The sequence below is a fragment of the Carassius carassius genome, chromosome 10 (genome assembly GCF_963082965.1).
Source record: "Carassius carassius chromosome 10, fCarCar2.1, whole genome shotgun sequence".
Classification (NCBI taxonomy): domain Eukaryota; kingdom Metazoa; phylum Chordata; class Actinopteri; order Cypriniformes; family Cyprinidae; genus Carassius; species Carassius carassius.
Window position 1 is genome coordinate 28,747,089 of NC_081764.1, and position 13,962 is coordinate 28,761,050.

Here is a 13,962-nt window from a genome sequence, read left to right on the forward strand (position 1 = left end):
TTGCCCAGAAAAGGGGAATCACAACACATGGAGGCACTTAGTCCCACACAGGGCTGACCAAAGGGCATGTACGCAAGTGTGGGACATCAACAGTGCTGGAGGAACCCAGGGTTCTGACTGCGGAACTCACCTGAGGGGAATAGCGCACACATCCAGTTCGCGGAGTGGAAGGCGCAGCAAGCGGATTGACACTGAGCAGGTCCTTACTGGCCAGAAGGGGCGAGTACCCGGGAGGACATGGGCTCTAAACGGAGATCTGTCTGATGGCCTCAGACTGCTTCTGGGCGGCAGAGAACTGCTGGGCAAAGCTCTCTACAGCATCGCCAAAGAGGCCATCCTGGGAGACCGGGGAGTTGAGGAGCTGAGCCTGATCAGACTCCCTCATGTCTGCCAGGTTCAGCCATAGGTGGCGCCCCTGGACCACCAAAGTGGACATCACCTGACCCAAGGAGCGCGCATTGACCTTCGTCGCCCGGAGAGCGAGGTCGGTAGCAGTGCGCACCTCCTGCAAGACCCCTGGGTCAGCACTGCCCTCGTGCAGCTGCCGGAGCAGCTTGGCCTGATAGACCTGAAGTGAGGCCATGGCATGCAGGGCAGAAGCGGCCTGACCCGCAGCTCTGTAAGCCTTGGCCCCAACCGTGGATGAGAACTTACAGGCCTTGGAGGGCAGCTTGGGACCACCACGCCAAATGGAGGCGCTCTGCGTACAGTTGCATCGCAGCAGAACGCTCCACCGGGGGAATCCCAGCATACCCCTTGGCCGCCCCGCCATCAAGGGCAGTGAAGGCGGAGGAAGTACCAGAACGGTTTCGGGCAGTTAAAGGTGCCTTCCATGAACTGGTTACTTCCATGAACCAGAAGTAATGAACCAGAAGGGGGTGCTGGCGATCCGCATGAGCAGCCCCCAGGAACCAATCATCCAGCCTCGAGCGCTTGGGACAGGGCGGAGGATTCCACTCAAGCCTGATGCTCTCCGCTGCCCGGGAAAGCACGGCCGTCAGCTCGGGATCGGACTCGGACAACGCTGGCACTCCTTAGGGAGGCAACGCAGCCGAATCCTCATCTCCCGAGGACTCAAGCCCGCCTTGTGATGCGGCGATCGACATACGGTCCTCTTCGCGAGCCCCGAATGAGATGTCAGGAGCCTGAGAGGGTCCAGCAAACTCATCCGGAAACTTGGGTGAGGTTGGCTAGTCAGGGAAGCCCACACAGTAACCCTCAGATCACCCTGGCCACCAGCCGAAGTAGCCCTCTTACGAGAAGAGGAGCTAGAATGGGGTGTGGCAGAGGGGACTCTATACCTTTTAAGGTATTCGAGTCTCAATCTCAACGCCGAGATGGTCATGTCCCCACAATGAGAACATAAGCCATCCAAGAACTGGAAACCCAGATACGTGACACAGCGATCGTGGCCGTCACGAGGAGCGATGTATCGACCACACCAAGAAAAACACGGGCGAAATGACATCATCCTCACGATGCAAATTCCGCAGACCAAGGTACTTTGTGTACCATTTTTCTCGTTTTGTACCACTCAAAGGTAATTGGGCTCTCGGGCGAGATCCCATTCGTAACGTCGAACGTGACTGACTGAAAGGGAAAAAATGCATTACAGAGTGGAAGTAAATGTTCAGATTTTGATTAAAGACTACAAAGACAAACAATGATTAATTTTTTACATCAAGACTAGCAATGTGTGCTAGCAAGTAAAGTCAATTTTGATTCTATGCATACTTTAAGATATAATCAAGGCTTGTTTATTTTGTGCATCTACTAGTGTTGGTTCATTCTGTCCCTCATACCTATTGACTTCGGTCTTACTTTGCTGTTGTGGCACCTTGCATAACACTACTATGGTCATCATCAAGTAAGTTTGTCCATTACGGTTTATGAAATTCGGCTTATCTTGGCCTTCACATATCACTGTCTATTGAGGTCTTCGCTTAACATTGAGTATCTCTTCTTTTATGGTCCTGCTGATCTGGCTCATTTTCTATTTTTGGGGCAGAATGTGTTTCCTCTGTGGGTTCTCTCAGTTAGATGGAGTTGTATCAAGCGTGCACAGGAGTCTAGCCTAAAGAATGTTACATATCTGTGTATGCTCTTAAGTCGCTGCTAGGTCCCTAATTGTACCTCTATCATTTAACCTAAACTAATGGTCCCTCTTACTCAATGTGGTGGTTTAGAATTCCCATAATCCTCATCTATTGCCATGTACATGATTGTCCTCATTGTATTTCTGTCAAGATTAGACTCTAAACTATTTCATGTAAAACCCAAGGTACAGTATAATACTCTTTGATTTTCTCAGCCTAGCTAGGCTTTTCTCCGCAGCCATTGTGGCTTTTCTTTAAGGCCTATCAGGACCGTTCCATCTTCTGTGGCCCACCGTTGCCTTTTCTGTGGCCTATCGTGGCCTAACTCTCAGCATGGCCTATCGTGGCCTCTATCACTGTCCGACCTGTTTCTCTGGCCTTCCCCTCGAGTCTATCTTCCTTTTTGGGTTTACCCTTTGTAGCTATGGGGTAAGTCCTCTGTGGCCCTCCGGGGCCCTTTTCCTCTGTGGCCCTCTGGGGCCCTTTTCCTTTGTGGCCCGCCGGGGCCCTTTTCCTCAGTATGGCCCATGGGTCTCTATCACTGTCTAGCCTATAGTGGCCCCTATCAATATCCGGCCTTCTCGGCCTCTATTTACTATCTATTCTATGGTTGCCTCTCTCTCTGAGGCTCTGTGGTCTATCTTCATTGCCATATAAGATAATGCTTTAGCTATAATCTGATTTTGTATTCTTATGTCTGGCTAAGTGATCTCTTCGCAAATACTGGTGGTGGTGGTGAAATACTGTATTACCTCTTTTCAACCAATCATTACTACCTGTGGCTTACCTTAGCCTTTCTTTCCGTGACCTACCCTCTATTCACATCTAAGTGTCATTTCCTTCTGCAGCCCGTTTCTCTGGCCTTCTCCTCTGTGGCCTGCCGGGGCCTTTTCTGCGACCTATCATGGCCTCTCTGTCGGAGGCTCTGTGGTCTATCTTCATTGCCATATAAGCGCATTCTTTAGCTATAATCTGATTTGTATTCTTATGTCTGGCTATTTATCTCAACTTATCTCTTTTCATTCATGTTCCAGGATCCTCTAAGAAATACTTCACCTGGTGCGTATTACATTTTTCATCTTTCTTTTGGGGTAGGCTCCTCCCTGCCTTCGGCAGGATTAGCTGGTATCTACAAACTTCAGATCCACACTATGGATGGGGCCTACGCCAAAATAATTCTGTTTTTTGTATTTTTTTGTAAATAAATACTTCAGTCTTATCTACAGCTCCTGAGTCTTTCTGGTAGAACTACATGAGAGTGAATAAATTTTGATTTTATTTTTGAGTGAACTATTTCTTTAACACTTTCACATTGTATATTTCACAGTGCAGGATTAATTTAACTGCAAAAAGCTAAAGGTTATTTAAATTGGTGAAAAACCTAAAGCAGTCATAATTTTTTATTATTATATTATAATTTTTATTTTGCCAAAAACTAAATAGGTTTTCATGACTATTTTACACCCAGTCTTTAACTTTTAGAATTAAACAGGCTATATTTGCTGCAACACCCTTTAGAAAAATGGCGCCTTCATATGTGAAATGAGATGTATGCTAATTTGCAATCTGCAGATTTCCTTTTGCTTGCAATATAGTTTTTCCTGCTATCTACTTCAATAACAGCCTTTTTTCATCACATTTTGTAAACCTGACACACTTCAAGTGCAACACAAATTGTTGCAATCAGCCAAGAATGTTTAAAGAACTTCGATAAAAGCGTTTCTAACACATTTTTGACTTGGGTATTTAAGGATGTGCAGAGCATCAGGTGCTACACAAAGCTACATTATACCCACACATTACTCTTATCATTTGTTCTTCTACTGTTAGGAATAATAGCATGTATTCTACTTTCTATTACCTCACTGTTAAAGTTTCTTAATATGGGATAGTTTGAATTTGTGCTGTTTAAATGTATTCATCTGGCTGACATCAGAAATAATCTTAATTATTATTACATATTTCATTTCATTCAAAAGCCATATGAAGTTATAAAGCCCTCAGTCTTGTATATCAGTTAGAATCTTCTTTTTTAATCTCTGCCGTGTGATTTCTCTCTTTCTCTCTGTCTGTCTCTACCCTTGGGTTTCAGAACCACGCCAGCATTAATTAAAAGTCTCTCCAAACTGGGCTATTTATATCACGCCTTCATCAAAACAACCTAATGTACCCCACAAAAGAGGCTTTTTGGAGGGGGATGTCCATCAACTTAAAGTAAAGACTAATAAGTCATTGACAGAATCAGGATGGAAATGCTTGTAAATTTTACTAGCTAGATTGTCTCTGCTTTAATGGTTCAATGCACTTCCTGTCTGGTTAGCCCCTCAGCCCTGTTCTCAAAGGAAGCAAGATCTAGGAAATCTATATTCATCCCAGCTGGAAGTTTTTTTAAAGTGTCATGTTGAATGTCTCAGCATAACACTGAACACACTGCCATAGCAAATCATCAGTTTATAACAGCCCTGACTAAACAGTGTCTCTACAGTAACTCGCACATATACAGTATGAACACACAGATGTCCTTTTCAAAACATTCCCTGTTGCTATGATACCACAGAGATGGTACCACAGAGACGGTATTAGCATTGGATATTAATTGGATTTCACAGTTCAGATGTGACTTTCCAATACAGAGTTAGAGGAGGACATCATGCAGTGTGTGTGTACTGTATGTATGCATGTGCATGTGTGTAAACTGATGCAGTAGCATATTTTGAAGAAAATGCAATGCAGCAGTTTTATTGCTTACAGGTCTCTAGGAACATTTGTCATAATTATAGCCAGTACACACACACACACACACACACACACACACACACACACACACACACACACACACACACACACACACACACACTCTGTTTATATTGGATGGTTTAGTGAGCACCATTTTACTGAACGGGATCCCATAAATGAAGCACCGTTCAGCACCTGGCCTCAGGGATCCAAATAATTGTAACACTGTGTCAAATAAATTATTCCCACCCCACTTTATTTCCTTTCTGGCTGACTGGGTTTGGTCTTGACAATGTGTGCTGGTGAGCCAGAGCAACTGGAGCAAATAAAACCATTCTCTCTTCCTCTGCCTTCTCCATATTTCTTCCTGCACACCTTTTCATCAAACATCATTTGTTTGAAAATGTCTCTTCCTCACTCCCATCTGGCAGACAGGTAGTAATCAATTATAGCAGATGCTGGCAATGGATCACATTGATGGAAATGAAAAAAGAGGGAATTATTGAAAGAAAATAAATAATACTAAAGAAAGAGCCTCACTTTGTTCATTTCTGGTTGGCGAGGTGTGGTTGAGTCGGTCTAATGAATCCATGCTGCCCTCTTTCAGCACGTAATCAAAGCTCAAGATGAACATCATGACAACCCCCTCTTCGTTCTTCACAGGAATGATGTGTGTCGCACATAGGAAGTCTGATCCTGCAAACATAAAGCGACAAAAAAAATTATCTTTTGGTTTAGATAGCAAATCAAATCCAAACATTAAGTTCAGTGAGCATCTTTGCATCTTAAAGTCACCATTGACCTCAGATTATTAAGAGTCATCAAATGAATAAGCTTAATTAGCAGAAGTGTACATATAAATTACCAGAGGCAGAAGGTGGTTATGGAGAGCAGGTTATATTTGCTACTTTACTACATATACAAACATGCAGTTTCGGGTGTAGATGTTGATGCTCATTCAGTTTGACAGCTTAAGGATTCATTCCTGACAGGCAAAGATGAGGGTCGCCATGGCAACTATAGGGCAAGACAGCCCTTGAGAAAAAGCACAATGGAGCCATGGCTCTGATCTGTCCTCACATTTGTTAGAAACCTGTGGATTTGAGTTGATCATAATCGGGGCACAATAGCGGACATGCTAATTAGACAATGGCCTCCATCTCTAAAGTCGCAATTATAGTCATCACTGTCATAACTATTATCATTCATAATTTAAACAAAAAAAACAAAAACAAGCACATCTCATGTTCTTTAGAGAAAATCTAGATTATTAAAATATCTTCCAAGGAGGCTATAGGTTGACAATTTTTTTTCAATTAATATATTCTTATTAATATAATTTAATGTTATTATAAATATATTAAAACAATTTAACTTAATTAAAATGCTAAAAACTTTAAAATCACAAAAATAATTGTTAATCATTTTACCTCAGACACTCTGTTAATAATATATAATAGTTTGCACCCTGATCACAATTTATGTAATTATATTGCTGATAAATAACAAATTAGCCTTCTAAACTGTATTCAGTCATGTCCCAAATTTTGGTAAAAAGGCTTGATATCTGGTTTATCTGGTATATCTGGTTGCATATGCCAGATAAAATGAATAGAAAACAGCTCATACACTATATTTGTATAATATAATATAATATAATATAATATAATATAATATAATATAATATAATATAATATAATATAATATAATATAATATAATATAATATAATATAATAATTTGTCATTCTTAGTAAGCACCTCCTTTCACTGACTATTTTTTTAGTTGAAGAATAATTTGAAGTTTGAAGAGTCTGATTTTATACTCTACACAGGATACATGAAAAGTTGATCTCTGTTTTACTGCGTCACATCACCAATGGTCACTGTCACTCAAAAAGATGGAAACTGCTACTTCAGGTCTCTGCAAATCGCTGTCAGTGTGATCGCCCTCTCAAGATGATGAGTTCATCTGCTTTGATGGCTACTTTTTTCAGTTTATTGAGAATTATCTCAGCAACAATCAGAGAACAGTACAGAGTTTACCATGACAAGAATTCCCTGTGTGATTATTCTGCCCTGCAGGAACAGCCTTTGGGTGTGAGTCTGTAGAATTAGCTCAATTTAGAATGAACTTGTTTGAATGATCGCATATCAATTAGAAAGACACAGAAAAAATAAGTTGTGTTTGTTTGTCTGCTTTATTTGGCCATGTGATCTATAAATAAATCTGAGCTTTCGTCTAGTGTGCCCAGTGTTTCTCTGTCAATCTGTGATATTATTAGCGGCTGTGCACACACACACACACACACACACACACACACACACACACACACACCACAGAGCATCTGCAATCAGCACCAGCAGAACATCAATAACGCACAAACACACACACACACCTGGAACTAACGACAGCAATCAGTGCTTAAAGAGCTCAGATAAACAATATCATCATTATGGCATCTATAATGATAGAGCTCAGAGAACAAAGTTTTTTGAACTTCTGTGCAAATGCAAATCACAGTAACTGCTGTATACATTTGCTCGAAAATGAATTATGATTGACAACAAATCAGTCTATAATGTGTCCAGTGACCCAACAATCAAACTGGGGTCCAGGACTCCCAAGGGGTTGTTGCAGGGTCTACAGAAATTGTCAAAAGAAGTGTAAAAATAGAATAGAAAACAATAGAATAGAATAAGAAAAATTGTATAGAATTGCATAAATGGGTGTTTTATACATGAAAAATATTGCTGCCTTTATTTTGGGGGTTCTCGATCATTATATTTGAGGGTGGAATTACATTTTTTTAAACACCCCTAACATGCCATCTGGCTCAAATATGCTCAGATTCAAAATGAACAGTGTGAAAACGGATAGAAATTCAACAGAAATTCAATCCAAGACATCTGAGTTTCAGAGTTGGAATATTTGTTTAGCCTCTGTCAGACGGCACAGCTTTGAAAAAAAAAACACAAATTATAATTTCTTCACTTTTTGTCACGGTAGACAACATATTTTATCAAACTGGAATAAAAATGTGTCTGTGAGGGATAGACACTAAGGCTGCATTTACACTGCTTAATGTCTTAATGCACAGATCTGATCTTTTGACCATATCCAATTTTTTGACCCGCCTGTTTACATTCACTTTAGGCACGACTGGTGTCTGATATCTGTGTTTAAATTCATTCCTGCTCAAATGGATTGTCTGCAGTTATCGCTTTACTATGCACATGGTAGACCCTCAGGTTCTGAATGGCCGTGCTGTTAAAATTATTTATATACTTTAAGTTGAGTGGCCATTATTATTTGTCAGAATGGACAACGGCAGTCATGGATGTTTTGTAGCACAAAATCTGACTGAACGGATAAATAACTAAAAATAACGGTAATTTTCATTCATTAGGCTATTTTATCTACAGCTCATTACAGGTAGAATTCTTAAGTGACATAAAGAATTGCCAAAATTATATTTATTGTAATAAATTCAAATGAATTAACGAGAGAGAAAGAGAAAACGCCAAGCGAATGTTAAGTTTGCTAACAAGTGAAGCATGTTGGATTAATTAAAAAAACTATTTTCACACAGCTGTATAAACTAATTAGTAGCCGGGACTGTAAAGTCTTAAAATGACTGATACTGATAAAGTGTAATAACGAATTTAATGTAATCTATCCCTCTCTTTCTGCAGTTGACGAATGGAATACGAGAGGCAGGTATGCACAGAGAAAAGCAGGCTATGACCCTCTACTATATCAATGTCAATATTAGCACATAATGCAATACATCCTGGGACAGGAAGAGAGCTGCAGCTTGATCACTCTAGGCCATGAGGAAAAATCTGTAAGGAAAGCATTTTGAGCTCCATTAGTTCATTTTTATATTTTACCATGTCAGAAACTGGGTGACAGGCAGATGTTTCACACTCTATAACAGCCTTTCTACCTCTACATCTTGAATCCACGTCCTCTGCAGAAAACCAAAAACTATTCTATTGTGTTCAAACATCTTTATTAATAAAGTCTAAGAGTGACAGAAATAAGTACTATAAAATAATAAAGACCAAAACCGAAAGCATCTACAAGCTCATTTTTACGCTACATTATCCTAAAACATATGTAATTGTTTTACATAAAAGTGCTATCTAAAAATATCTACAAAAAGAAACTGTCTACAATGAAGTGGATTTGGATTCTTTGCATATTGGCTTAGCTCCGTGTGGAATAGAATTTATTGCATGACTGAGCATAAATATCCATTTTACAGCAGAAAATGTTTGTGGAGTGTAACAGCCTGTCAGTTTTAATCTCAAACAGTCTTGGTTGATTATGTTCGGCATTAACCTAGGTGAGAGGCAAATTGAGGAAACCATCAGGCTTGTTTGTGTGTGTGCGTGTGTGTGTGTAGACCGAAAGGACAAGAGAAGCTTAAGAGATTAGGAACTGAATAAGTGCTTTAAACGCTTGAATTTCATGCTGCTGTGGTGCCATTTTAAATTAATTAAGCAGTCTAGTAGGGCAGATGAAAAATCCCCAGCAAACTTGTATATTTTAAAATGTATATATATATCACATATTTTTAGTATATTATTATATTATACTATATTATGAATATCCACAAAGGGATCTTTTTAATTAGTAAATACAAATGCCTTTGCTTGATGTAGGTGTTACAGATCACTCGGGAGGCTGAGGAGTAACAGACAGAAGAGTTTATTAATAGACACAAGCAGAGGAGCAGGTAGTGTTGGGTAGAGTGGTGAATGGATCCGTGAGAGCTGGGTGAAGACGTCAGAGGAAGGAGGTGAACCACACACACGCACACTGGGGATCTTGATCTTCGGAGAATCGCTGGAGAGAGGTAAGTAGAGGAAGAGTTAGTCCTTTGAGTGAGCATACAGGTAAGACCTTGTCGCGAAGTACTCAGTACTCAGGTGAGGGCGTGCGTTGTGAATGAGTGCAGGTGGAACCTGGCGTGTTTGTAACAGTACCCCCCTCCCCACGGCCCGCTCCTGAGGGCCGAGGACCCCGACGACATGGTGGACGTCCTCTTCCCCTGGGAGCTGGTCCCGAAACCGCTGCACTCCTCCGCCGAACCAGAGTAGGGCGCCGGCCGGGCCATGGGACTGGCGTGAACGGAAGGTGAGGAAGTGCTGGCATCGTTGACGGAAGTGCTTGCTGGTGTTGGGGATGTAGGTGTAGCCGTGAGTGTTCTTCGGAGTGCATCGACCAGATCTTGAAAGGGGTCCGTGAGGCTTATGCTTGTGCCTAGCGGTGTGCCTAGGTGTGACCACGGGTGATTAGGAACGGGCAGAGGATGAAGCTTGCCTGATGGAAGATGGCGAGGGCTCTTGGATATGGCGCAGCTTGTGCATCCGTTCACGTACCTCCTGACATCCGAGGCCATGTTGGGCCACCAGAAGCGTTCCTTAAGCAACGAGAGGGTTTCATTGACCCCCGGGTGACCAGTGCCAAGAGATGTGTGAGCGGAGTGAATTAGTGGAGTGCGTCGTGTCCTGGGAATATACTGATGTCCCGGTGGGCAACCCGGCGGGGTGTTCGTAGTAGGATCAGTAGGAGGAAGAGTCTCTGCAGACCAGGTAATAGGAGAGACGATGACCTTTTCTGGATGAATGGTTTCTGGTTCTTCGAGATTCTCTTCGGGGGAGTGACACCGGGACAGGGCGTCAGCCTTTACGTTTTTCACCCCTGGGCGATATGAGATGGTAAAGTGGAAGCGGGTGAAGAATAACACACAGCGGGCTTGTCTTGGATTTAATCTTTTGGCCACTCGAAGATACTTCAGGTTTTTATGATCTGTGAGGACCAGAAAGGGGTGTTTGGCTCCCTCCAACCAATGCCTCCATTCTTCTAAGGCCAACTTGATGGCCAACAACTCCCTGTTGCCGATATCATAGTTGACCTCCGCCGGGTTGAGTTTCCGGGAAAAGAAGGCACATGGGTGGAGGCGACTGGGATTCCCCTGCTGCTGAGAAAGGACCGCTCCCACTCCGGTGGTTGAGGCGTCGACTTCCACGACGAAGGTTCGGTCGGGGTCAGGATGAACCAGGAGTGGGGAGGTCGTAAAGGCCTCTTTGAGGGTGTGGAAGGCCTCTGTGGCGGCAGGAGTCCAGGGGAGAGATTTGGGTTTGTTACGGAGGAGACTGGTGTGAGGGCTGGTGATGGTACTGAAGTTTTGGATAAAACATCTATAGAAGTTGGAAAAGCCAAGGAACCCTTGTAACTCTTTGATGGTGGTAGGAGTGGGCCAATCTCTGACGGCATTTACCTTCCCCTCGTCCATCCGGATGCCACTGCTGCTGATGTTGTATCTATGGAACTGCACTGAGGGCTGATGGAAAGAGCACTTTTCGGCCTTGAGATAGAGTTGAAAGGCCCTCAGGCGTTGCAGGACCTCCGTAACGTGGCGTTGATGTTCTGCCAGGCTCTGGGAGTATATGAGGATATCATCTATGTAGACAAGGATGAACTTGTGGAGAAACTCCCGGAGCACCTCATGGATGAAGTCCTGGAAGATGGAGGGGGCATTAACAAGTCCATACGGCATCACGCAGTATTCATAGTGGCCAGTTGGGGTTATGAAGGCTGTTTTCCACTCGTCCCCCTCTCGTATCCTTATGAGGTTATAGGCGCTGCGGAGGTCCAACTTGGTGAAAACAGTGGCACCACGGAGATGTTCCAAGGCAGCTGGGACGAGGGGAAGTGGGTACCTGAACTTGACAGTGATATTGTTGAGAGCCCGATAATCAATGCATGGTCTTAAGCCTCCGTCCTTTTTCTCCACAAAAAGAAACTCGAAGCAGCAGGGGAGGTAGATGGACGAATATAACCCTGGGCCAGCGCCTCCTTGATGTATTCCTCCATGGCCTTCTCCTCCAGAATGGATAGGGGGTATATCTTTCCTTTAGGCACTGGTTTACCCGGCACCAGATCGATGGCACAGTCCCACGGCTGGTGTTAAGGCAGCTTGGAAGCCCGTTTAGGGCAGAAGACGTCACTGAAGGGGGCGTAGCAGGTAGGGATGGCGATGGATTGGTTTTCCACTGGGCTCTCTATTGAAGTGGAACAAACTGGAAGAGGTTCAGGGGAAGATGTGGCCGGAACTGGACAACCTGAGATGCAGCTCTTGAAACAGGCGTCGCCCCATTTCAGGACTTCACCCGTCTTCCAGGAGATTACGGGATTGTGCTGCTCTAACCACGGGCGCCCTAGAATCATGTCAGCGGTGGATTCCTCCAGAACCAGCAGATGGATTTCCTCATGATGGAGTAGTCCGGTTTGGAGGGAAATGGGACCCACACTTTGACGCATGCATCTTCTACTTAACGGTTTGCCGGTGATATTGTGGACTAGGTAGGCTGACGGCGTTGCCGTGGTAGTGAGCTTGTAGTAGAGGCACAGATTCTGGGCCAGCCGTCTTTGTCTTTCAGCCATAGAGAGATGATATGAGTCCACTAGCATGGGTTCGCTGGCTGGTTCTGGGGAGCTGACGGCCTCTGGTCGGCAGAGTGGCGTAGAGGAATACGTCTGGCCCTGGTGCTCTTCTAAGCACGACTGCATACGGGTGGCGAAGCGGATGGACAGCTGGATGAATCGTTCAAGCCTGATGGTGTCCTCGTATGCAGCGAGATGCAACCGCACTCGAGGTTCCAATCCCTGACGGTAGGTAGTCAGTAAAGCCTGTTCATTCCATCCACTGGAGGCCGCTAGAGTCCTAAACTGAAGGGCATATTCATTGACAGACATTTTTCCCTGTTTGAGATGAAAACTTCTTGGAAATGGTCGATGAAGCTGGAATAAGACTGGATAACTGGGTTATTTTGAGTCCATATTGAATCTGCCCACAGTAGTGCTTTACCTTGCAGTTGAGAAATTACAAAGGCTACCTTGGATCTCTCGGTGGGGTACAAGTGCGGTTGCATCTCCAGGACCAGCGAGCATTGTAGGAGGAAACCGCTGCACTCCTCCGCCGAACCAGAGTAGGGCGCCGGCCGGGCCATGGGACTGGCGTGAACGGAAGGTGAGGAAGTGCTGGCATCGTTGACGGAAGTGCTTGCTGGTGTTGGGGATGTAGGTGTAGCCGTGAGTGTTCTTCGGAGTGCATCGACCAGATCTTGAAAGGGGTCCGTGAGGCTTATGCTTGTGCCTAGCGGTGTTGGTCCGGTCTTCTGTTACAGATCACTCGGGAGGCTGAGGAGTAACAGACAGAAGGGTTTATTAATAGACACAAGCAGAGGAGCAGGTGGTGTTGGGTAGAGTGGTGAATGGATCCGTGAGAGCTGGGTGAAGACGTCATAGGAAGGAGGTGAACCACACACACGCACACTGGGGATCTTGATCTTCGGAGAATCGCTGGAGAGAGGTAAGTAGAGGAAGAGTTAGTCCTTTGAGTTAGCATACAGGTAAGACCTTGTCGCAAACGAGACCGGACGCTGATTGAGTGCGTGTGTGTGGTATTTATGGTGCCGAGGTGATTGGGTAATGATGAGGGTCAGGTGGAAGTGCTCAGTACTCAGGTGAGGGCGTGCGTTGTGAATGAGTGGAGGTGGAACCTGGCGTGTTTGTAACAGTAGGACATCAATAGGACACACAGGAGAATTATTTCTGGTTCTGGTTTCAGGAGAAAGTATTTGATGGTAAGGGTATAGGTTCTGTGTATATGGCTGTGAATATACACACACATAAACAAACATACAAATGTTTGTGCAATGTGGACTTACAGAGGTATTTTAAAATCACTCCATTACCATGACCTCTATAAATAAAGAATGGATCGGTTGACCCAATGACGTCTTAAAGGAAATGTGATCTGATGCTTGTCTTGAGTGTGTAAAGCAGGAGAAACCACAGTCAAACTAGCAAGATACACTGAGAGAGGTTAACAGGGCACATCAAGCTCTCAGCATTAATGAGTTTAAACTATTAAAGAGTTAAGCCATATTAAGACTGCTATTCAACTGGTATAAAAATAACAGACCTGTTTTTTTTTTATACTCGATTTATTGATGATCAATACCACCAGTATCTCCAATGTAAACATATTTGTTTTCAGGTAGCCTAAAAATGTGTTTTTATTTGTAAAAAAAAAATAGATCAACTAGAGTCATT

General features: G+C 43.7%; 1 protein-coding gene across 3 annotated transcripts in view; it reads right to left on the minus strand.

Annotated features, from left to right (window-relative positions):
• The window catches only part of LOC132152087 (potassium voltage-gated channel subfamily H member 7-like), a 76,789-nt gene that overhangs the window by 48,933 nt on the left and 13,894 nt on the right, over positions 1-13,962 (minus strand). For all 3 annotated transcript variants that reach the window (XR_009436474.1, XR_009436475.1, XM_059560770.1), the window contains exon 3: positions 5,373-5,528. Coding sequence is in view for 1 of the 3 variants with exons in the window: in XM_059560770.1 (XP_059416753.1) it covers positions 5,373-5,528 (156 nt within the window). In the remaining 2 variants the exon portion in view is untranslated. The remainder of the gene's footprint in view (positions 1-5,372; positions 5,529-13,962) is intronic.